Source organism: Trachypithecus francoisi, unplaced genomic scaffold (genome assembly GCF_009764315.1).
Source record: "Trachypithecus francoisi isolate TF-2019V2 unplaced genomic scaffold, Tfra_2.0 Lachesis_group16, whole genome shotgun sequence".
NCBI classification, from domain to species: Eukaryota; Metazoa; Chordata; class Mammalia; order Primates; family Cercopithecidae; genus Trachypithecus; species Trachypithecus francoisi.
The window spans coordinates 10,049,512-10,073,727 of record NW_022681461.1 but is presented as its reverse complement, the minus strand read 5'-3'; the positions used below and the strand labels follow the sequence as shown (position 1 = coordinate 10,073,727).

General features: G+C 46.9%; 1 protein-coding gene across 7 annotated transcripts in view; it reads left to right on the top strand.

The window, feature by feature from the left end:
• Nucleotides 1-24,216, top strand: part of DAPK1 (death associated protein kinase 1) — a 214,435-nt gene that overhangs the window by 152,429 nt on the left and 37,790 nt on the right. For all 7 annotated transcript variants that reach the window (XM_033236896.1, XM_033236900.1, XM_033236895.1 and 4 more), the window contains 8 exons: nt 654-773; nt 1,223-1,321; nt 2,054-2,152; nt 3,523-3,621; nt 4,657-4,854; nt 6,595-6,792; nt 9,926-10,024; nt 20,403-20,480. In XM_033236896.1, the coding sequence (XP_033092787.1) occupies nt 654-773; nt 1,223-1,321; nt 2,054-2,152; nt 3,523-3,621; nt 4,657-4,854; nt 6,595-6,792; nt 9,926-10,024; nt 20,403-20,480 (990 nt within the window). The remainder of the gene's footprint in view (nt 1-653; nt 774-1,222; nt 1,322-2,053; nt 2,153-3,522; nt 3,622-4,656; nt 4,855-6,594; nt 6,793-9,925; nt 10,025-20,402; nt 20,481-24,216) is intronic.

Sequence of the window (24,216 nt, the reverse complement as noted above, 5' to 3'; positions counted from 1 at the left end):
CCCAGGCTGGAGTGCAGTGGTGCAGTCTCGGCTCACTGCAAGCTCCATCTCCCGGGTTCACGCCATTCTCCTGCCTCAGCCTCCGAGTAGCTGGGACTACAGGTGCCCACCTCTGCGCCCAGCTAATTTTTTTTTGTATTTTTAGTAGAGATGGGGTTTCACTGTGTTAGCCAGGATGGTCTTGATCTCCTGACCTCGTGATCTGCCCATCTCGGCCTCCCAAGGTGCTGGGATTACAGGCGTGAGCCACCGCACCTGGCCAGTAGGTTTTTCTTTTTCCTTTTCCAGGAAGAGACTATGTTATACCTAAAGATTTTCACAGTGGTTTTAGGAACTGTGTTTTGACAGATTCTTAAGATAAACACAAAGGGTTACTTGTCATCATCATCATTTGAAATCTGGATCTCAGACACTGTCTCTGGGCTATACTGCAGATAACATTAAAGCCCAGGTAAACAGTAAATAGTATTTGCAACATGGAAGGAGCAAAAATTTCCCTCCTAGGTCCCTTCATGACTGTGGTTTTGGAAAATAAATGGCTTACTTTCCTCTGAATCCCCCTGTTAACAAGTGAGCACAGGTTTCTTTTATGTTGGTAAGAGAATCATGGCTAGCAATGTAACTCTGTTTCCATCTTGGCTGTCTCTCTCAAGGATGAGGAAGACTCCTTTGTGATGAAAGCCATCATCCATGCTATCAACGATGACAACGTCCCAGGCCTGCAGCATCTTCTGGGCTCATTGTCCAGCTATGATGTTAACCAACCCAACAAGGTCTGGTTCTGTTCTGCAGCATAGCATAGTGGAGGGGTGGGTCACAGTGACCTTGCCCTTCCATATCAAAGGAAGGACCCCATCTGCTTCTCCATTCTCCCTTCCAATTGGAAGCTCCATACTGTGGGGAAAATCGCTTCTGTTTAGAGAGTGATTTGAGTTACCAATAGGGTCTTTTTGCATTAAGGACCTTCCTCCATTCACATATTGTATCTCTACCCATGAAATTTGAGATCTTCTCATCCTGCTAATGAAAATGTCCCCGATGAGAATCCAAAAGGGGAAGGAAAGGTTTTATACCCTTCTACCTGTCTTCTCTTCCTGCCACTCAGCAGTAGCTCTATGTCTGTTGAGACAGGGGAAGGTGTGTGGGAACAGCAATCGTCATTTGGGCTTTTCCTTTCCTACCAAACCTGAAAATTAGTCATTTTTTTTCTTGCCTATTCTAGCACGGGACACCTCCATTACTCATTGCTGCTGGCTGTGGGAATATTCAAATACTACAGTTGCTCATTAAAAGAGGCTCAAGAATCGATGTCCAGGATAAGGTCATAATTGTTTTACTGAAATGAATTGAATTTTAAAGTATTATCAAATGTCTCTTAATTATCGAGGTAACAGAGGAAAAAAAAAAGTATGTCCTAACTTGTTTCTCAGTTTCCTGTAAAGGAAGATAAGCTACTTTTTCAACAGCTTGGTACAGCCTGACACATGCATTAGAGAGTCAAACATTTATCATTTATCCTCCCCCTTGGCGCTGCTGCTTGACATCAGCATTTCTTTGTACGCTACCCAGATTTTCCTTCTTACCGATCACATTTACTCGACAGTGTTAGATGCCACACATGAAAAAGTTTTATTATCTAATTATTCGCATCAGAAATGTGTTTGCCTGCTTCTGTAGACGTCAGCAGAGCTGTAAGTGGAGTAGATCCGGTCCTCTGCAGTAAGGGATTCCTAACCAGAGGGGGAGATGAGGGTTTACAAACAGAAAACAATTGTTTATTTCAAAATCATTTTAGATTTACAAAACAAAGTTGGAAAAGTTCCAAAAGAGTTCCATTATCTGCGTCACCCAGGTGCCCCTAATGCTAGCATCCTGTGTAACCATGGTACATTTGTCAAAGGTGTAAAAGAGAATGAGGGCTTCATTCCTCTGGGAAGTTGCTCCTCTGGGGTTTATCATCACGCAGGAAAGGAAATACAGTGACTCTGAGGGATGCATGTGTCCAGCGCTGTCAGCTTTTTAGAAATGTGACCCCAGGTTGATTTTCCTGCAGGGTGGGTCCAATGCCATCTACTGGGCTGCTCGGCATGGCCACGTCGATACCTTGAAATTTCTCAATGAGAACAAATGCCCTTTGGACGTGAAAGACAAGGTAAGGCCACTTCTCTTAGGAGGAACCTGAGGATGCATGTGAGAGTGAGTGTTGGCCTACCATGTGCATCAGAACCCAAAGGAAAGGAATCAGCACCAACATTCACCAGCAGAAAATTTAAATTGGAAATTTCTTGTTGCCTATGGTTTGATTTAATATTGAAATCAGCCTTAAGCCAAAATCTTCTAGGTAGTTGCCATAATACGCACGCATTGAATTATAATCCCCATAACTTAAAAACCTCAAAGTGCTAGTAGAAAGACAACCAGACAGAGACCCTCAGTCTTGATTCGATTTTCTTTCTGACTCAACCTTGTGCTTTTAAGCGGATCTCTCCTATTCTCTTCTTCTCTGAAGTGGCTGATAGTGCTGACCTGACAATCACAGACACTAGAAGATATTAATGAGACAATGCACATAAAGTAATAAAGTAAGGCTTTTTTTTGGCACAACGATGTTATAAAAGTTCCTGACTTATCAGGATACCTTGTTTTCATATGTATGTGTTTCATTAAGTTCACACAACAATCCTGTGAATTAATTGGCTGTGCGGGAACCTGAACCTGGGATTCCTACCTACTCATCCATTATTTATTCTACTGTACAACACTTCTCTGCTTCCAGTACCGGCAGACTAATTCAATATGCTTAGTCAAGCTGCCACACACAGTTGCATGGATCATGCACTGCACCATGTCTGAGGGGTAACATCCTATCAGAAACACACATTTATTATGGCAGTTATCTGGAAGGTGGCAACCATATATCTTGTTTTGTCTTCTTAAAATTTGTTTATGCTGATGATTTTCTGTGGGGTGGATAGAAGTAAAGTATCTTAAAGGATTTGCACCTGTTACTAATTCACAGAAAGTTATTACATGGGCAAATAGTGATATTCTTTAAGATTTCTGAGAAAATCTCTGAGAATATACGAAAATAAATTTCTAATCATAGGCAATGAAATGAGAAGCTTGTTAATAAGTAAAATGGTTCATTTAAGTAACTGCTGAATGATGAACCCAATCGTAAAGAGAATGTTGTGTTTAAAAAAGAAGAAAATCACACAGCTAGAAGTGTCAGTACATAAAGAAGATTGAGAACAGCCATCATGGAAAAGGGAGAACCTTCTTCTGAGTTGTTTGCACTTCACAGGATGCGCCAAGTGTGTGGGCTTATTACTGACTGTGTGGTGGACACCCCAACCCCAGGTCCCCATCCTAGCCGTTATCGGGGCATCTGCCCAAGGTGGGTGGGTGGAACTAAAGGGGATGGAGTGGAACCAGGCAGGCCTGGGTGTAGGCCTTGGGTTCTGGTCTCCATAGCCTGCTCACAGATGTGGCTCAGAATCACCAGCTCCTTTTCTTCTGCAGTCTGGAGAGACAGCCCTCCACGTGGCGGCTCGCTATGGCCATGCTGACGTGGCTCAGTTACTGTGCAGCTTCGGCTCCAATCCCAATATCCAGGACAAGGTGGGTCATGGCTGACGTCCTCCCTTCCTCTGCTCTATACATGAATGTACAGGCAGCCAGATGGTACAGTCGGGGCCTTTAGAGTTTTATCCAAGCTAGGTTTTCTGTCTTCCACTAGAGAGGGCAAGGACTCAAAGGGCAGGGACTCAAACAGAAGTACTAGCTAAGGTGTGCAGGGTGCTAATACCAGGATCAGGTCTAACCACTTCATTCATTCATGCATTCAGTCTGCTGAACAGCCCTATGAGGTGAATGACTATTATCATTCTCGTTTTGGAGATGAGGAAATCAAGGCAGGGAAAGTTTCTGTAACTTTCCCAGGCTCACAAAGCTCAGAAGTGGTAGAGCTGGGGCTTGAACACACACAATCTGATTTCAGAGTCCACGTTTGTCACCACCGCACTAGGATGGCCTCTCATCGGCGCATTTATGTATCTAACAATGTTGATCCTGAAGATACAGGCCTCCCAGTCTATAAGGACTGCCCTTGACTTGTGTGTGGCTTTCCTAATTACTTTCTAGCCAAAGCAACAATACTGTTACCACTCACCTTGTGTTGTAAACATGGCAGAAAGCTGGAGGCATCAAGGTTGCTGGAAGAATTCATGCTCAGGAAAGTGCTCACCTACTATTAGTAGTTTCAGATAAAGTCAGCGAGGCACTTATTAGAAAGATGCTATAATGCACCTGCATGAAGGCTCTGTTGTTCAGAGGAGCAGGGCCGATGGTTTCAGCGGGCTCCCGAAAGTCAGTTGTCAGTCATATGCTGAGAAAGCCAAATTCATCAAACACACAAGTGTTGAGGAAGGAAAACGAATGAAGGAGAGACGTCAGATCTACCTCTTAATGCTGGTGGCTCACACTCATGTTGTTATTTTATTCCAGATTAATATTTCACTCCAGTACCTATGAGCTCTTTCCCTCTGCTGCCTTGGTTGCATTTCTGCCAAATTTGACAGGGACTCTCACCTTGCTTTATATTTTGTTTCTCATTGTTGTTTTTTTCCTCCTCTCTGCACTTGTCTCCTTGGCCAGGAAGAAGAAACCCCCCTGCACTGTGCTGCCTGGCACGGCTATTACTCTGTGGCCAAAGCACTTTGTGAAGCCAGCTGTAACGTGAACATCAAGAACCGAGAAGGAGAGACGCCCCTCCTGACAGCCTCTGCCAGGGGCTACCACGACATCGTGGAGTGTCTGGCCGAACATGGAGCCGACCTTAATGCTTGCGACAAGGTGCCTTATAGGGGATGACTCATACGCACTGGGAAGTGATCTAGGGGTCTAGAGGGACCACAGGACTCCTCAGTTTCTTTCCCTAAGATAACAAACTTGAATGCAGCAAACTGTAATTACCCCTTCTCTTCTCTGTTCCAAAGATTCTGTGAACTTTTCTGTATTGTATATAATAATTAATATTAATTTGTGGCATATAACAGAATCCATGAATTGATCAAATGACTTTGGGCTCTAAATAATTTTTAGCTTTAAAGCTTTAGAGCAGGTACAGTGATGTTCACTGAATCCGAGACAGTTCTCACTGAGACTAACACTGGCAACACACTATTAATTTTTAGATAAACAAAGAAATAGATGTTTTACTTATTTCTATCGTCTGCTGTGTTGTAAAAAGACAATAAACCACTCTTGTCTGGCAATTTCGATGCTAGACCAGGTGTTCCATGTTTTTACTTAAACAAATTCAGCCTCATCTGTTTTTATTGTGATCTGTACTTAAAACAAGGCTGTGATGTTGCTATGTACAGTTAGATTTGGGATTCTGTAGTTGATTTAATATCTGCCCTTCGTGAAGTTATTTTCTTGGTATAGAGCAATGGTTCTGAGTGGGGGGTGGGGGCTGGCTTTGCCCCCAGGGGTGTTTGATAATGTCTGGAGATACCTTCTGGTTGTCACAACTAGAGATGAGGGTTGCTACTGGCGTCTCATCGATCCCAGCCAGTGGTGCTACTAAACATCCTGCAGCCCACAGGGCAGCCCCCTTCGGCAGAGAATCACCCAGCCCCAAATGCCAGTAGCACTGAGGCTGAGAAACCCTAGCACAGCTAAGTTTTAAAAATGTTTCAGAACTCGCCGGGCGCGGTGGCTCAAGCCTGTAATCCCAGCACTTTGGGAGGCCGAGACGGGTGGATCACGAGGTCAGGAGATCGAGACCATCCTGGCTAACACGGTGAAACCCCGTCTCTACTAAAAAAATACAAAAAAATTAGCCGGGTGAGGTGGCGGGCGCCTGTGGTCCCAGCTACTCGGGAGGCTGAGGCAGGAGAATGGCGTGAACCCGGGAGACGGAGGTTGCAGTGAGCTGAGATCCGGCCACTGCACTCCAGCCTGGGCGACAGAGCAAGACTCCGTCTCAAAAAAAAAAAAAAAAAAAAATGTTTCAGAACTCTCCACCAGCTCCTAAAACTCAACACATCTATTCTTCAGGGATTCTGTAATAGGTAGAATGAAGGCCCGGGCTGGTTTTTCACGGGATGCAGTGGTTAGACATGTTAAATCTGCTTCTCATTTGTATGACAGCCCTTGAGCAAGTTGTTTCACAATACTTTCACATTTTTCCTGGTGCAAAGTAAAATAATAGGCTCTCTATTTAGGAAATTGGCAAAGATTGCTGGGCAAATGTTTTTAAAAGTGTTTTACAAATGCTTTGATTAAAGAGGCCATTGGAGTATCAACAATTACTTATGTTCTATCTGATTGTACTGCCGAAGCCTAAATGAATCAAGCTGGTGTTAGCTTAGGATGTGATTATTTAGAGAGGAACACGTGAAGCTCCACATCCTCCCAGTCCTTACCCCACTATAGGTGTAAAGTTTCTTCATTTAAATCCTCCACTAGGCCTTTGAGTAGTGATCTTGTTGCCAATTAAACCTCACTCAGTGGCGGCAGGAAAGGTGGAGAGATGGAGGCCACATGCCCAAGCGTAAAACTCTCATCATCTCTGGGGTTTATTTCCAGGACGGACACATTGCCCTTCATCTGGCTGTAAGACGGTGTCAGATGGAGGTAATCAAGACTCTCCTCGGCCAAGGGTGTTTCGTCGATTATCAAGACAGGCACGGCAATACTCCCCTCCACGTGGCGTGTAAAGATGGCAACGTGCCTATAGTGGTGGCCCTCTGTGAAGCAAACTGCAATTTGGACATCTCAAACAAGGTACGCACAGAGCACAGGATCCCTACAGCTTCCAAGTGTGTCCATCCACCCGATTCTGGGTCCTGATTCACAGTCCCAGACTTTCGTGTGTTAAAACCACTGGCTTATTTTCTAGAAAAGTCTCACATTTTTCAGGCTGCAAATATCTATAAGTAAAGTCGATAAATGCTGACATAAACCTGCGTAATCGCTGTCTATGGCACAGCAGCTGTACATAGAGGGCCTTCTGTAGACAATTTTGTCATTGAATGAAACTCAGCTGATGTGAAAATCATCACTTCCAGTTTCAACTCCTTGGAATTAGCAGCATAATTCAGACCCATAATTCAGAGCCCGCCTGGACAGAAGGGTGCTGGCTGCACACAAGCTCTGCATCTCCACCCCCGCAGGCAGGCTCCCCGGGTTGGCATTGACGCTGCCATCATCAGCACACCCTGACTTTGGGGGTCTCACAGCTTCTTCAGAAGGGTTGCTGTCAGGCTTGTTTTACTATTTTTTTTTTTTAAAAAAAGGACAGGTGATGGGGGCTTTAGAAGGCCTTAAAAGAAGCACAGATATGTAACAGAAGGCATTGTTGCCCACCACAGCACATCCAGCTTTCTAGAGACACACTCAAGTAACCAATTGTGAGCGTGGGGAGGCACCCCCATTCCACAAGGAGGCTGTTGCTCTTTCTTCATTGCATGGTCTTGCCTTTTCCTTCTCTGGATTAAGTTCCTCCAGAAATAAAAATGGCCATTCAAATCCTACCCTGTCACCAGTATGTGACAGGACCTCGTTGCTATGTTTGACGCTCATGCAGTGAGATATTTCTGCATTCTTCCTCCTTCTCGTATGGAAATCAGGAGAGTGGCTGTTTAACTGGCCATGTTAGAGAGCACAGAAAGGGAAGGAAATAGATGGCGCAGAATGCATGGCCCTTACCCATTTGTCCCTCTTTGAGTTGGTACTTCCCTTAAGGACAGACAGAAGGCACGCTGTGCACACGCACACATCTGGGAGGATGAGAGAGGACTCCCTGCCTGTCAGGTGTTTATCCCCTTCCAGGGCAGCACTGTGCCCAGTGTGGAAGGAGGAACTAGTAGATGCCAAGGTGAATGGCTCTGCCCTCAGGCTGCTTTTAGACACATTCACATTCAGATGTAGCCGCATCTCATGTTGTCATTGCTGCTGTGTTGGGCACAAGGTGCTCCAGAAACACAGAAGCAACAATTCAGATATTAAAGAAATCAGGGAAGGCTTTTCAGAGGTGATCACTTAAGATGATCGAGGCTTTGACAGATGGAGAAGAGGGAAGCCTGTTTTCCACCAAGGGAAGCCAGTGTGTCTGTTGTGGGCTATCGCTGACACACAGAGGGTGTGCAGTAGGTATTTAGGGAGGGGGTTATGGGGAAGGGAGAAAATGAAGCTGGAGACATTGGGTCCGGGTGGTGGCAGAACTGGAATTTAAGGCTAAGGGGTTTGGTGTCATTCTGTCCCAACCTGGGCCCTTCAACAGTGGCCATTTCCTCTGCTCTTTTCTTCATCACACTCTCTTCCTCAGCTTTCTTCTCTTCTATAAAACTGTGCATTTTACAACCAAAATTACATCTCCCTTATATTGCATCTTTTAAACATTTCACCCAGTCTTCAAAACCTTCCCTTTTCCTTCTCATGTGAACTCTAGGACGCTTGAAAGCTTAATATCTGCTTTCTGCATTACTGCAGAAGATAATAATAAAGAAATATGAGCGTGTCCCACACTGCAGCAGTGTTTACACTAGCCGGGAATTGAGGCTGCCTAGCGTCCACCCTCGGTGGCTGAATGAATCATGAGAGCCACGCAGTGGATGTGATTCAGGCGTTCAGAATGTGATCCCTCCCGTTATAGGCATGGAAAGGTGTTCCCAATCTACTGTTAGATGGACAAAGCAAGGGACAGAGTGGAAGGTGGGCTGTTTAAATTATTTCTCTCCTGTTCAGGATTCATAGATAAGAGCTTGGGAGGAAATGGACCAAATTCTTAAAAAGGGACAGCTCTGAGCCAGGGAGCGTGAGAGTAAAGAGGGGAGTGGAGAAGGAAGATTTTTATTTTGTATTATATGTTTCTCTAGGTTGCTTGGAGTTTTAAAAAGAGCATGTGTCATCTGTATAACAAAAACTGATATTTAAAAATACATAGCATAAAAAAGACATTCCCAAATTTTCTCAGTTCACAACATCCTCGGGGTTTCAGTAATTGTTTTTTCATGGTTCACCTAGATCAAAAGAAATCCCCAACACTTCTGTTCATTGAGTGGTTCAGTCCAAACAACTTAGTAACCACTTATGTCCTAACAGCTTAGCAGCAGCTGAGAAAGATAATACACATAAACAGAAAGAAAACTAATATTTTCTTTTCCTTCTTCCATGACCACATTACGTACAATGTGATGAGTGCACTGCACTTCTGAAACCTTGGACTCAGAGTGGACACGGCCTCATATCCTGTCCACAGTGATTTCCTCAAGACTCTTGATTCCTCCCAGGGCAGCCACCAAACCCAGGCTGTGAGAGACATGGTGTCATGGAAGGCAGGGTGGTGCAGTCTAATGATGACTCTGCACCACTTCAAGCAAGTAGTTCACCTGGTCTCAGAACCAGTTTTCTTATCAAAAACTTTAGATATTCCTGGGCACCCCTATGAATTCAGTGCAGTTCCCTGGGCTACGTTGGCACACAGTTTGGGAACCACAGGCACAAACAGGGCTTATGGGCTTGTCCTGGGATTTTCACTCATTAGGATGTCTTCAATATCTGTCTTCCGCGTATCTTCTTCCCTGGCTGTGTCTACATTTGATCTATGGTGCAGATCTTGCTGGAACTCTGGGCCTTGAGCCCTTGGCTCCTGCCTCCTTCAGGCCAGCACAGCAGGAAACTTACTTTAGTTACCTTTGAAGTTGTATTTTGAAGCTCCTCTTTTAACTGCAAAGCACTTGGAAAGATTCTGCCTTGCTGGCCTGCCCCAGTGGAGAGCAAGTTTCAGGAGAAGGGAGATGGCTCCTTCCTTCTTTCTGGTGGGCCCTGACCCCTTCCTTAACCTTGTGTCTCCGGAATGTCATCCTCAGCAACTGCATGAGAAGAACGACCTTTGACTTTTTTTCTCTCTTCCCAGTACGGACGAACGCCTCTGCACCTTGCGGCCAACAATGGGATCCTGGACGTGGTCCGGTACCTCTGTCTGATGGGAGCCAGCGTGGAAGCGCTGACCACAGTGAGTGCTCACAGGGCTTCGTGCAGGAGGGAGCTGCTGGGAGCCTCTGGCGCCTCCAGGGCAGGAGGGACAGGGCTTGCATGGCAACTCTGCATTCTAAAGCAGCCAGGCTGCTGTTCACTCCTCCGCTGCAGTAACACAGACATTCGCCCACACACGCCCAACCTAATGTCTCCTTAATGTTCCTCTTCTCATCTCACCACGCCCTGCTCTGCCAGGGATTCCGCCGCTTCCTTCTGGCCTTTTTGTTTTTCTGCGTCATACACCAGGGCCCCTGCATCGTGGGATGTGTGTACTTCCCCTTCCTAAATGCTCCTCTGCCCCAGGGCACTGGAGCCCCTGCCCTTTAGAAGGAGCTGGGGGAGGAAGAATCCTCAGTGGGTGTTGGGTGCAGTCTCCACATTTGCCCAAGACCAGACTGCTGGGTGCCATAAGCAGGAGCTGCTTAAAGAGTCAGGCTTTGCTTTAGGCCTGTGGAGTATTTTAAGTGAGATTTCTTCAGTTCCCTCACTCCCTGCTGCCGATGCCAGACCTAGCACCTCCCTGCTGAGGAAATCTTTTGATTCACATTTCATGAAATACTCAAGAAGGAAAATGCATCAGCTAATGAGGTATGGTTGCAATGTTATGGCTGCAGTGAAATATGACCATTCGGGTGCTTGCCGGCCTGAGAGTAGGCTGACCATCCAGCCTGTGTGGGAGAGTCCTGGGCTCACAGATTAGAGCTTTGCTAACAGAGGGTGATTCTCTGAGGAGACCAAGTGGTGCTTTAATGTGTCAGCCCAGCTCAGGCCCGGAGGCTGGAAGAGAGCCTCATTTCCTGGAGATCATCCAGAGGTTAGCAAACCATGGCCCACAGGCCATATCCCACTGCTGGTTTTTGTAAATGAAGTCTTACTGGGACACAGCCATGCCTAAGGTTTGTATTGGCCTTGGCGGCTTCCATGCCAGGTGTCAGAGCTGAGCAGTTGTGACAGAGACCATATGTGCCACAGAGCCCAAACACCTCCTCCCCTGGCCCTTGACGGAAAGTGTTTGCTGACTGCTGGGGCTAGGATGTCGCCTCCCTGAATGCACTCATGTTATCGGGATGTCATTCCCTCTCCAGAAGTAATACGTCTGATCTGTGCAGTCGCGGGGGCGCCCAGCTCTGTGCTTTCTCTGCAGGCTCAGTTATTACCAAGTACTCCGCATGGGATGAGGCCCGTTTCTAGGGCACCTGGTCACCCACAGCAAATGCACACACCATACCCACTTCACCCTGCTGTGCCTGACTTGTTAGATCTTGTGGGCCATTGTCAAGCCTGCCCAGCCATGCTTGGGCACAGGTTCCAGTTACTCCCTAATAGAGCATTTATATGCATTTTCAAGACGAATAAATATTTTTGTCCTATGTGTGGCCTCATGAAAGACCCAGCCAGGCCATTATTGCAGACGCCAGCAGCTGACGCTGTTGCATCTACCGCAGTGCAGGCTGGGGCTGCTGAAATGTGCGGCCCCCTCTGTGGGGTCCCTCCGTGAGCCGTAGGGCCCTCTGCCCTTCCCCACGACAGCTGCATCGGTGGTCCCCGCCAGGCTCCTCCTCAGGTCCCTCCTGCACCTCCTCGCTGTCTCGCTTCCCACCGCAGGAGAAGCGTCCTCTGTCCCCAGGCCCCTCCCATGATGCCCAGAGCTAACCTGCGAGGCGGGTGCGGCTCTTTCTGCCACCTCCTCAGTCATTCCGCACACACCGGGGGCGCTGTGCGAGCAGGGAGTCCAGGGGCGCAAGACAGGCGCGCGCCCCTCAGGAGACTTCTGGCAATGGGAAAGGGACGCTGACCCGAGAGTCACAGCCGTCAATTACAGTCACCGAATGGGCGAATGGGACCGTGTGGTGACAGAAAGGAGCAGGTCCTGAGGGCGTGACAGGGGCTAGGGGCGCCCCTGTGGGAGGCATCGCTAGAACCTGCAAGCCACGCCCGGTCCTCAGAGGGGCAGAGTCCTGAGAGGATCGCCCTGTTCAGGCCGGGGCTCGGCGGCCTCTGGTGCCCTCCCGCGGTGGGAGCGCAGTGGCTGGAGCCGGCGCGGAGGCCCGGGAGATGGGAGGGTGAGCAGAGCTGGGTGTGCCTAGCCTTCTCCCAGTGCACCGCCCCCCGACCCCCCCTACCCTCCCCCCGGCCAACCGGGACTTCCTCTCCCGCGGGGCCGGGGAGATCCTCCAGACTGGAGCGCCTTACTGGGGACGCTGCCTTCAGAAACATGACCACACCACATCCCTCGGTTTAAGTTTCCTAGCAGCCACATCGAAGGAGGAAAAAGAGACAGAGAAAATGAAGTTCAATAACATATTAGCACGAGATAATACAAATATTATGCTAACCTGTAAATCAATACATTTATGTATTGATTTATTATTTGTATATATTCATGGGGTACAAGTGCAATTTTCTCCATTGGTATATTACATTGGGGTGAAGTCAGGGTCTTCAGCCTGTCCATCACTGGAGCAAAGCACATTTTACCCACCAGACGAGCTCCCATCCTCCACGAGCCTCCCTCCCCCTCACCCCTGCAAGTCCCCACTGTTCATCATTTTCCACACTCAGCTTCCCTGTGTACACATCATTTAGCTCCCACTTGAAGTGGCAGCATGTGATATTTGGTTTTCTGTGTCTCAGTTGTTTCACCTAGGATAATGGCCTCCATTTCCATCCATGTTGCTGTAAAGGACATGATTTCCTTTTCTTTTTTCTTTCTCTTTTTTGTTTTTTTGTTTTTTTGAGAGGGAGTTTCATTCTGTCGATAGGCTGGAGTTCAGTGGCCTGATCTTGGCTCATGCAACCTCTGCCTCCCGGGTTCAAGCGATTCTTCTGCCTCAGCCTCCCGAGTAGCTGGGACTACAGGCGCGTGCTAATTTTTGTCCTGGCTAATTTTTGTGTTTTTAGTAGAGATGGGGTTTCACCGTGTTGGCCAGGATGGTCTCAATTTCCTGACCTTATGATCCGCCTGCCTCAGCCTCCCAAAGTGCTGGGATTACAGGTGTGAGCCACCTCACCCGGCCTGATTTCCTTTTCTTAATGGCCAAGCGGTCGTCCGTGTTGTATATATGCCACAGTTTTTAAGTCCAGTCCTCTGTTGATGGACTGTTTGATTCCCTACCTTTGCTACCGTGAATAGTCCTGCAGTGAACACACAAGTGCAGGTATCTTTTTGATATAATGATTTATTTTCCTTCAGGTAGATACCCAGTAGTGGGGTTGCTGGAACAAATGGGAGTTCTCTTTTTAGTTATTTGAGAAGTTGCCATGCTGTTTTCCATAGCAGTTGTACTCATTTATGTTCCCACCAACAATGTATAAAAGTTCTCTTTTCCCTACATCCTCTTCAGCATCTGTTATTTTTTGGCTTTGTAATAATGGCCATTCTGATTGGTGTTGATACCTCATTGTGGTTTTAACTTGCATGTCTCTGATGATTGGTGATGTTGAACATGCTTTTCATGTTTGTTAGCCATTTGTCTTCTTTTGGAAAATGTCTCTTCATGTCCTTAACCCACTTTTAAATGGGATTATTTGGTGGTTTTCGTTGTTGTTGTTAAGTTGTTTGAGTTCCTGGTACATTCTGGATACTAGTTCCCTGTTAAATGTAGAGTTTGCAGTATTTTCTCTCATTCTGCAAGTTGTCTGTTCACTCTGTTGATTATCTCCTTTGCTGTGCAGAAGCTTTTAGTTTAAGTCCTGTTCGTCTATTTTTAGTTTTGTTCCCTATGCTTTGGAAGTCTTAGTCATGAATTATTTGCCTAGACCCATGTTCAGAAAAGTTTTCCCTGAGTTTTCCTCCAGTGTTTTTATAATTTAAGATCTTCCATTTAAGTCTTTAATCTATCTTGAGTTGACGTCTGCAAATGGTGAGAGAGAAGGATACAGTTTCATTTTTCTGCAAATAGATACCCAATTTTCCCAGCACTCCTTATTGAAAAGGGTGTCCTTTTTCCAGTGTATGTTCTTATCAATTTTGTCAGAGAGCAATTGACTTTAACATGTGGCTTTATTTCCCTATTCCTTTCTGTTCCATTGTCTGTTTTTAAGTGGGTACCATGCTGTTTTGGTTACTATAGCCATCTAGTGTAATTTGAAATTAGGCAATATGATGTCTCCAGCTTTGCTCTTTTTGCTTAGGATTGCTTTGACTATTTAGGCCCTTTTGTGGTTTCATATGAACTTTAGAGCTGTTTTTTCTAATTCTGTGAAAAATGAGGTGGGTATTTTGATGGGGATTGCATTGAATCTGTAGATTGTTTTGGGCAGTATGGTCATTTTAACAATATTAATTCTTCTCATCTACAGTTTGTTTCATTAGTGTTTTTTAGTTTGCCTCGTAGAGATCTTTCACCTCCTTAGTTAAATATATTCCTGGATTTTTTTTTTTTTTTTTTTTTTGGTACCTGTTGGAGATGGGATTGCCTTCCCGATTTGGGGCTAGATCGTCATTGGTATGTAGAAACTCTACTGATTTCTGTATGTTAATTTTGTATTCTGAAATTTTACTGAATTAATTTATTAACTCTAAGAATATTTTGGTGACGTCTTCAGGGTTTTCTAGATATAAAATCGTATCATCAGCGAACAGGAATAACTTGACCTCCTCTTTCCCAGTTTGGATGCCTCTGTTTCTCTTGCCTAATTGATCTGGCAAGGGCTTCCAGTATTCTTAAATTATTGAGATCTTTCACATTCTTTGGTTTATACAAAGCTTTCCTTCTGTGCACTGACAGTGCGTCCTTACTCCCCAGGTTTCAGACCGAGTCAAGGCCTGGGGAGGGGCCTCTGGTCTTCGTGGAAGGCCCAGCACCCATGCCTTCCTCCCACCCTCCAGAAGCAGTTCCATCTACCTCTCCTTCAGAACCACCAGCGCCCCCTGCTGCCACCTTCCCACTCCACTGAGTCCTCAGCCAGAGTGACCTGAACAAGGCTGCACATCCTGTCCCCTCTTTGCCCTTACCTCCCTCACTCCTGCACCCTCCACTGTCTTGTGTTCCACTTCACACAACCCTCAGCAGAGTCCCCACTCACCTTTTGACAGCTTTCCTTCTAAACTTTCTTACTATAAAATAAAACATAAATAGAAAAAAGCACATAAACCAATATAAAGCTTAGTTGGTTTCCATAAGACAAACACCCTTGAATTCCACGCAGGTCAAGAAATAAAACTTTCCCAGCCACCCGGAAGCCCCCATGAGCCTGGCTCAGCTGTTGCCCCTGGCCCAGGTGATCCCTCCCTGACTCAAAGCCAACTCTTCCTTTTGCGTCCTTGTCATCTTTCCACCCAAGTCCCAGCCGCTGCCCCGAGCCTCTTTCACTGGATATCCCCAGGACTGGGTGCCCTTGATGCTCCCTGACACTCTCCTGCCTGGGATGAGAAAGTCCCCACATCCTGCTTCTCCCCAGGCCTCTGCTTCCTGCTGGTCCACCCTGCAGTGCAGCCTCTCCCTTTCCATCCCCCTAGTCCTCTCTGGCCCCCAGACTTGCAGCTGCCCAACACTGAGGCCCATGCTCTGGTCTCTGGTCCTTGCTTGCCCCTGAATGCCAGCCTCACACAGCACCTTCAGAGGCCCCTGGCCTCCCCACACCAGGGCCCCTCCCTCCAGTTCTGTGCTTCCTCTTCCCCAGTGTTCAGCCTCTGCAAAGGGCTTCAGCACGTGTCTGTCACCCTGCCCAGGATCACAGAAACCCTCCTTACTCTCTCCTCACCTGTTTGCATCTAACCCGCAGCCTACTAAGTCTCCTCCCAGTTCTCCATGACCGCAAAGCACCCACCCATCCAGCCCCAACCTGGTTAAGGGCATCACCCTTAACCTTAACCTCCGGACCAGTCGGACGCTTAACCCAGCCCTGCACGGTAGCCTCCCGCGCCTTGGGACCAGTCCATCCCAGCCCCACCTTTATCTTTCTAGAAATGCCAGCCGCTTGGTGGTCTCCACTTTCACCTCCACCTGGGGCTCCTGTGCCTTCAGGATGTGACCTCCGCAGCCTCTGCCCAGCCTCCCCTGCCCCCCGCACCCCTTTAGCTGTGGTCAGGTCCTGGGAAGCGCCTGCCAGCTCCCCCCATCATGGAGTTGGCACCTTTTATTCTTTCACCCTGGAGCTCCCTGTTTCCCCCTTCACCCCCTGCACATGGTGTGCCCACAGCATCAGCACACACAGGCACACATCTCTCTGCCCACTTCTGCCCTGAGGCTACCTGATGCCCTCTGCCTTCAGAGTGAGAGAGACTTGGAATGCCTGCTACGGGCATGTGGACACACAGCCCATAACATTCGGGGAAGACTCCGTGGCACCCACTCCTCCTCATCCATCAACATTCACCTCCGGCCCGGGAAACCTCCTCTGTCCCAGCCTCTCCAGCATGTGTGATTTGCCCCTGTGGGCTGCTGGTCTCTTTGCCTTCCTTGCTCTATTAGAAGTGTATCCTGGCTTCTCCTAGGAGGAATGAGCCCTTGGGCAGGGATCACTGGGAATTCACTGCTGCCTCCTAAGTGGGCTCCCTGCTTCCACCCTTATCTGTCCACAGCCTGGTCCCCAGACAGCCGCCTGGTCAGACATAAGTCGGATCTTGTCCTCCTTGCTCAGATGCTCTAGCAGCTTCTCATAGGGATCAGAGCCCTTCAAATGGGGGTTTCCCCAAGGATCTGCCCCTACATTGCCTCCCTGACCCCCATCTCCTGTTCCACCTCCTCCCCTCTCCCTCCGCATCAGCCCCATGAGCTTCCTTGATGTTCTTCAAAAGTTCTGGCCATCCACCGCCCCAGGGCCTTTGCACTTGCTATTCTTGGGCCTGAGCAGCTCTTCCCCAGGTATCCATGTGATTTGCTCTCTCACCTTCTGCAGGTTTTGACTCGAGCTTCACCTTCTCAGGGAGGACTTTCTGGACCACCCTAGTTTAAATCCTATCCCTCCCCCACCCCTAGGATTGCCGTTCATCTCTCCTGCCCCATTTTTCTTCATAGCACCTATCACCACATGACCTACTGTATTTTACTCACCTAGTTGTTTCTTGTCGGCCGTCTCTACCAGATTCTGGATCCCATGAAAACGGACTTTTGCTGGTTTTATTCACTGCTGTATTCATAGGCCTGTGCATAACAGGCACTCAGTAAATACTTGCTAGGTGAAAGTACGAAGGAAAGAAGGAAAAAATGAATGACACCATAGTCCAAGCAGGACATGGAGTGTTTGTTGGCCGTAGTGCTAAGTAGATGAACCCTTATAATTCTGTAGGTTAACCAAAAAAATCCACATTTTCCCTGACACTATCTAAAGATGTTTAAATGACTGTGCACATTCTTTTAGATCATCTTTTCACTGGGGGTTGCACAAATAGGTTTCCCTGTCAGTGCTTGCCCCAGTTGAAACCCCATCTGTTCTGTTGCAAAGCATATTACTCGTGTCACTAGAAGTCCTGACCGTGAGCACTTCCCCAGACGCAGGCTCCTAAAACTGGCTGGCCTGTGGGGCTCTGGCTTCTTGAATACAATAAATGAAGTGGCCTTTCACTTTTCCATGGATTTCTTTCTATATCATGGGACCAACTTGGGAATCACTGCCCACAGTCTAGAATGTAGTGTGGGGGGCTGTGGGTGCACAAGAGACACCGTGATTTCTGGACCCAACTCACTCTTCTGCAGCCACTTGGTCCCCAAGGCTCACGTTGAGATGATGGACAACTGAATGCCGAGACACTTGGCCATCTTTCTATATATTTTCAGTGCATGCACTTCATTGAGCCCATGAGTCCTGTTGGTAAGGAGGACGGCAGCAAATGTTAGTGTTGCTTTTGCAGCCTCCGTTGGGGTATCCAGTAGAGCCAAGACCAAAATGCAGAGATCTGACTTCTGCCCCTTTCCCTCTCAGACAGAAGGCCAGGTAGTTAGGGCAAGTCTCAGCTCTTCTACGAATAATTTCTGACACTGCTTGCTTCTTCTGTGCCTGGCACTGTGCTGGCTCTTTGCATTTGGTTTTCTTTCACGTGCTCAAGAACCTGTGCAGGGAGAGTGCCATTTTCCATCGTGCAGATGAGGAAACCCAGGCCTGGGAAGGCCGAGTGACCGACCACATAGCTGGTGAGGGGTGGGTTCAGAACTTCAAACTGGGTCTTCTCCCAACTTCAAACTGTCTCCTGCACTGCCAGGCATTTCTGTTGAAAGTCTGAATAGGGTCCTTTAGAGCAACATGTTTTGCAAGCTGTAAAGTGCAGTGCAAATGTGAGGAAACATTTTAATGTTTTATATTTTTATTTAGTCTTTGAGATGGAGTCTCGCTCTGTCGCCCAGGCTGGAGTGCAGTGGCACGATCTCGGCTCACTGCAACCTCTGCCTCCCAGGTTCAAGAGATTCTCATGTCTCAGCCTCCTGAGTATCTGGAATTATAGGCGCCCACCACCGCACGTGGCTAATTTTTGTATTTTTAGTAGAGGCGGAGTTTCACCATGTTGGACAGGCTGGTCTCAAACTCCTGACCTCAGGTGATGCACCCACCTCAGCCTCCCAAAGTGCTGGCATTACAGGCATGAGCCACCATGCCTGGCCGTGAGAAAGTATTGTTGATGGTGGTTCTCTTGATTTTGAAGAGGTTGAACAGCGAAGAGTTCAGCCTGTTGGTGAAAGGCCTCTGACTGTGTTTTGTGCACATCTGAGCTCTACAGGAGAAACGTCCTGTTCAGACATGTCGGGGGCAGGAAACTTCAGTCAAGGCTCGGATTTCTTCTCACTAGGGCAGTGGTTCCCAAACCTTGCTGCATAATAGAATTACCTGGGAACCAGGCTGTACCCCATACTGATGACAGCAGTGTCTGTGTGGGAGCTGGGCGGCAGGATATTTTCAAGTTTTACAGGTGATTCCAGAGTGTAATGGAGAACCCCTTCCCTTTATGGACTTTTCTTGTGTCTGTAAAGAAACTAGAGCGTTTGGCATGGATCCTTGGTTGGAGATGCAGTGTCTGTTAAGGCACCTATTTCAGCCCCAAAGCAAGCTTGAAGCCCTGACCTGCCCACTGGGGGATATTTCAGGAATTTAAAGGAACAGAGAGAGACAGGCAGTTCCAACTGCACAGCAAGCCTTCTCCAGAGCAGCCACCTGGGTTTCAACCGGCAGCCTAAGGCAGTGGTTCTCAGCAGGGCAGTTTTGACCCCCGACCCCCAACAATTGCCAATGCCTATTTGGTTGTCACAACTGGGAGTTGGGTGCTACTGCCACCTAGTGTGTAGAAACCAGAGATGCTACTAAAATTCCTAAAAGGCACAAGTCAGGCCCAGCAACAGAGAATTGCCTGGTGCAAAATGTCAGTGTTGGCAAGATTGAGCAACACTATCTGAATGGGACCCCAGGCATGACTCCGGGAGTGACTTGGGTTGAGGAATTGAGAGGTTGCTGTTAGGTAGATTTCGGATATCCCTAAGCTTCTACAGGGATGCAACTTTGTTATTGATACACATTGACAGATAAACCAAATTCTTACTTTTTTATTTAAAAAAATTCATTTTTTTTTAAAATTGCTTTTCATCTTTTCTACTTTTGAATTTTTAGTGATCTCTAAAACTGCAACAGAATAGCCCCTACATGTCGCGTTTCTCCCTGGTGGCAGGGGAACAGTGACAGCTTCTGCCTCCCGGGGGTGACTTTAGGGACTGAGGCTTGCAGAGCACTGAGAGCTGGGTCGGGCACGTATTATGAGGTGGTGTTCAATAAATACTTGCTGTCATTGTGTATGTTCATGGTGTAGATACAGAAACAAATTTATTCAGTGTGAAACTGCAGCCTATGAAAAGTCTCTAAATAAAAAGCAAGCATAAAAGTGCTGTGGACTCTTATTTCCTTGTTTTCTGTTCACCAAAAAATCTTTCAATCAAAATTGCCTGTCAAACTAAGTATTTCCTTTGAAATGCACAGTAATTACCAGGAGCTGGTATCATGCGAGGACTGGGTTTGTCCCTGTGAGGATTGTAACACAGTAGCTTGCACTAACTAGAATTTGGCACCTAATGAGAATCTTTACTGTCTGTTTGATGAGAGATTGGAGAGAGGGGTTCAGGACAGGGAGGAACCATTCAGCTGAGGAGACTGTTGAGTTGTGATTAAACCTGTGGACCCTGAAAGGTGTCGCTATTGGGCAGGAAGATACCAGCATGTGCTTTGTTCCTGCTTCTTATCTTCCTGTCCTGTACAATCAAGTGAAATAAGGATTGCACAGCCAGAGAAACACACCAGGACATGCTCTTTGTCTACCTGGCTTGCTTCTCACACCTGCTATGCTTGTTTCTGCCTCAGACCCACAGAATTGGGGTATGGAACACACACAGCTCTCCTTTTCAGAGAAAAGAAACTAACGCATTTTTCTCCAACAGGATGGAAAGACGGCAGAAGATCTTGCTAGATCGGAACAGCATGAGCACGTAGCAGGTCTCCTTGCAAGACTTCGAAAGGTGAGAAATTCTGTTTATGGGTCTGAAGTTCTCTACCCATGTTTATGTGAAAAAGTCTCAGCCTTTTTCCTTATTTGAGAATAAACAGAATGAGGCTCTAGACAGCCAGGTTTTAGGAACAGTGGTCCCTGTCCTGTGGTTTGCATGTCAGTCAGTATAAATGCATCAGCTCCCTTTCTGTTTTCTTCTCTATTTGGACTTGGAAATCATTTAGCCTGTTTGCAGTTGCTGTGCCTGGTTTTCCTCCTTCCACTCTCTCTGTAATAAACCACTCCCACAAAGTAGCGGGGCATGAGGACGCTGACTCTGCCTCTTTCCTTTTTATGTTTGAGCTCCAAGATAGCTGTTAAGCTCCTGTTTATCAAACATTGTTGCTCTAAGGCTTAAAGAAACATGACAAAAATAAGGAAAGGCAGGTGTACCCTTTCCAGCCTACAGCATAACAGTTGTGTCAGGAGACTTCACAATAGCCATACCCTTTAATCTAGGAACTCTATTTTATGCTTAAAGATGTTCGCCGCAGTATTATTTATAATACAGTAATAAAAATTGGGAAAATCAGATAACCCACAATAATGTCTAGTAAAGGGTCCTACAGTCATAGAATAGAATGGCTTTGACCTTTTAAATATTTTTAAGGAGTTTTACTAATAGGAGTTAGGGGGGTCTGGGCTTCAAAGCAGAAGACAAATTGTGTATACGTAATAATCTCTACTATGTTAAAATGCATAGAAAGAAAATGATAGAAGTGATGTTTTTCAATTTTGCTATTATACTCAACATTTTCTTCTTTAAACATTATTGAAAAAATTTTTTAATTACTCTATTTTTTAAAAAATGTATAACAATGGTAATCATTTTTTTAAAAATGCAAACTAGGAATAAAATGATAATTCAGTTGGTTTAAGTGCTTGCTGAGAAGATAATGTCCAAAATATGCTCCAGATATCGCACAAAGTTCTTGCCGTGTAGACTGAGAAGTGCCTGGGGGAGAAGCGGTGAGACCATAACCTTCACAGGCCCTGAAGTTTGCATTTTCATACTTGTCCTGTGGTCTTGCCAGGGGCAGGCGGGCCGCAGGTTGGGATAAGTTCTTTCCTTATGCAGCATATAGACTTGGAGAGACACACTCCATATGTGTGTATTCAAACTCCTTGGAGTTGACCTTGCAGGAGTGAAATCATGGGTGACTGATTTTCACACCCTTCTGCTTTGGATTCTGAGAACTGGCCTCAGAGGCACTGAGCAGATGTTGATAAACTCAGAGCTGCGATTCAGTCTCCCCTTTGTCCTGGAAAGTGCAGAATGAGATAAGTCAGGTAAAATTTCCCTAGCCTTACTCACCTGTTCTTACCAGAAATTCATAAATTAAAATGATGGGCTTAGTGATTTCTCACTGTGTACCATTATGGACTGTGTCCTTATGCCTGCGAATTTGGACTAGAAACTCAAGGGAAACCTTTTTGTTTACAGGCAAAACAAGCAGGGGCAGGGGCAAGGGAGAGCCCGTGAGTGGTTAGCATTCAAGAATGAGCCTTTTTATAGAGTTTCCTAAGTTTAAAATTCGCTTTCTTTGAAGCAGAGGACCAGCCACACCAAACACAATGCAAGCCCCAATTTGCAGCCTCTGGCTTTTGCCGGATTGCACAGTGGGGGCCCTGCATTGGGTGCAGAATCTCACACCTACAGGCTGGTGTGCATCCATTACCCACGCAGCATCCATTGATAGTGAAAGGAGATGAGAAGTCTGGTTTTTGCACAGGCTAAGAGAGCACAGTTTGTTTTCCTGTTAGTTATCAGGTCTCTGTTATGGTCCACTAGTAGGAAGAAACACTATTAAGGAAGGGTGAAAGGCTTCATCAACAGGCCTGACAACTTTACTGAATGCATAAGCCTGCTAGGTCAGATGTGCTCAGGTTTCCACCCGTAGAGGCTGCACACCCACCTGCAGCACCTGGCACCTGGCTCACGTCCCTGAGTCCCCATGCCGTGCCCTCACAGGTGTGTGAGGCCCTGGCTTGGCTCACACAGCACCAATACTTCCACCACGACCGCCCTCTGGAAAGCTGCTCACCACATTCGCTCTCAGCTTCGAGTGCTGTTGACCATCTAAGAAACTGTATCACAGAGCAGGGGCCGGGGGACCTGCAGTCAGCTCATTGTGAGGCAGACGTTCAGTTGCAGCACAGTGACCTGCAACACCCCATCGGGTCACTCGGGACACCCGCCTCATGCAGAGGGAGGAGGCGTCTCGTGGGGCTGTGCTGTGTTCTGCTGCCCATGCCCCCTTAGCAATGGTCCGTTCTTTGACTTCAAAGTAGATTACTGTGCAAGATGCAAACGCACATGTGCCCTTCCAGGACGAGTCTGAAAACAGTGCTCAGAAAAAGGATGGAGGGAGAGCAGTGTTGCACTAGCTGGGGATGGTCAGACAGGTGGGTGGCAGGTCCTTCTCCCGTCCTCTGTCCCCATTTTCTGCAGTCCACTTAGATGACTGACATAGTGAGGAGCAGAGATGCAAAGCACCTTGCTGCGGAGCTTCCTCCAAATCCTAAGTGAAAGGGGCTTGTTCCCATTTAGAATTCTGAATTTCTGGGGGCGGGCTCTCACCCTGTCTCAGTTTAGGATTTTCTTCTCTTCCATCCATTGGTACCTTTGTTTTTGGTGCCTAGATTTTTAAAAGAGTTGGGAAGTGGACTATTACAGCTATAAAATACAAAATACAAAAATATAAAATATATTTTATGTTTCATAAAATATAAAAAACTATAAAATACAAAATATTATTTTTTATTTTACCATTATCCTATGGTCTTTTTCTCTAAAGGAGAAGTCAAGGAAAAGAATAGTCACTTTTTTTTTCTTTCTTTTTTTTTTTTTGAAATGAGGTCGTGCTCTGTGGCTCAGGCTGGAGTGCAGTGGCGCAATCAGGGCTCACTGTGGCTTCAAACTCCTGGGTTCCAGTGATCCTCTTGCCTCAGCCTCCCAAGTAGCTGGGACTACAGGCACATGTCTCCACACCCACCTGACTAATTTTTAACATTTATATTAGCAACAGTGTCTCAATACGTTGCCCAGGCTGTCTCTAACTCCTGGCTTTTAGTGATCCTCCTACTTCGGCCTCCCAAAGCAGTGGGATTACAGGCACAAGCCACTGCACCTGGCCAGAATAGTCATCTTAAAGCCCTAGTTAAAGGACAACATCCCCCTTAGCACCCAGAATCCAGTGAAAAGTCCCCCCTCATCTTTATGTTGAAACAAAATACAGAGTAGTGCCTGAGAGCACAGACTGGAGGTCAGATGACCTGGGATCCAACTCCACTTCCACCACGTTCTAGCTGGGTGAGCTAGCAAGTTGCTCAACAGCTCTGTGCCTCAGTGTCCCTGCTTGTCAAGTGGTTGAGTCTGCTGCTACCTCCCATGACCGTGGTAAGGGTTGGATGAGTCAATGTAGATGATGTCCCTCGCACAGTGCCTACACACAGTAAGCACCACATGTTTCCTGCTATTGTTGGAATCCTGCAGAGCACTCTGGAACAGCTGTGAGGTGCAGCAGTGGCCCCTGTGGCTGGGCACCCTGAGTGTCATTTGTGATGACAGCCACCACTGAGTCCTCAGTGTGTGTGGTGGGCACTGTGATTTCAGAACATCCCCAAGGTTTACAGAGGGGAACGTTGCTGCAGGAAACCTGGTTTCAGAGAGGTGAGCAACATGCTAGTCAGTGCAGACCTGAGGT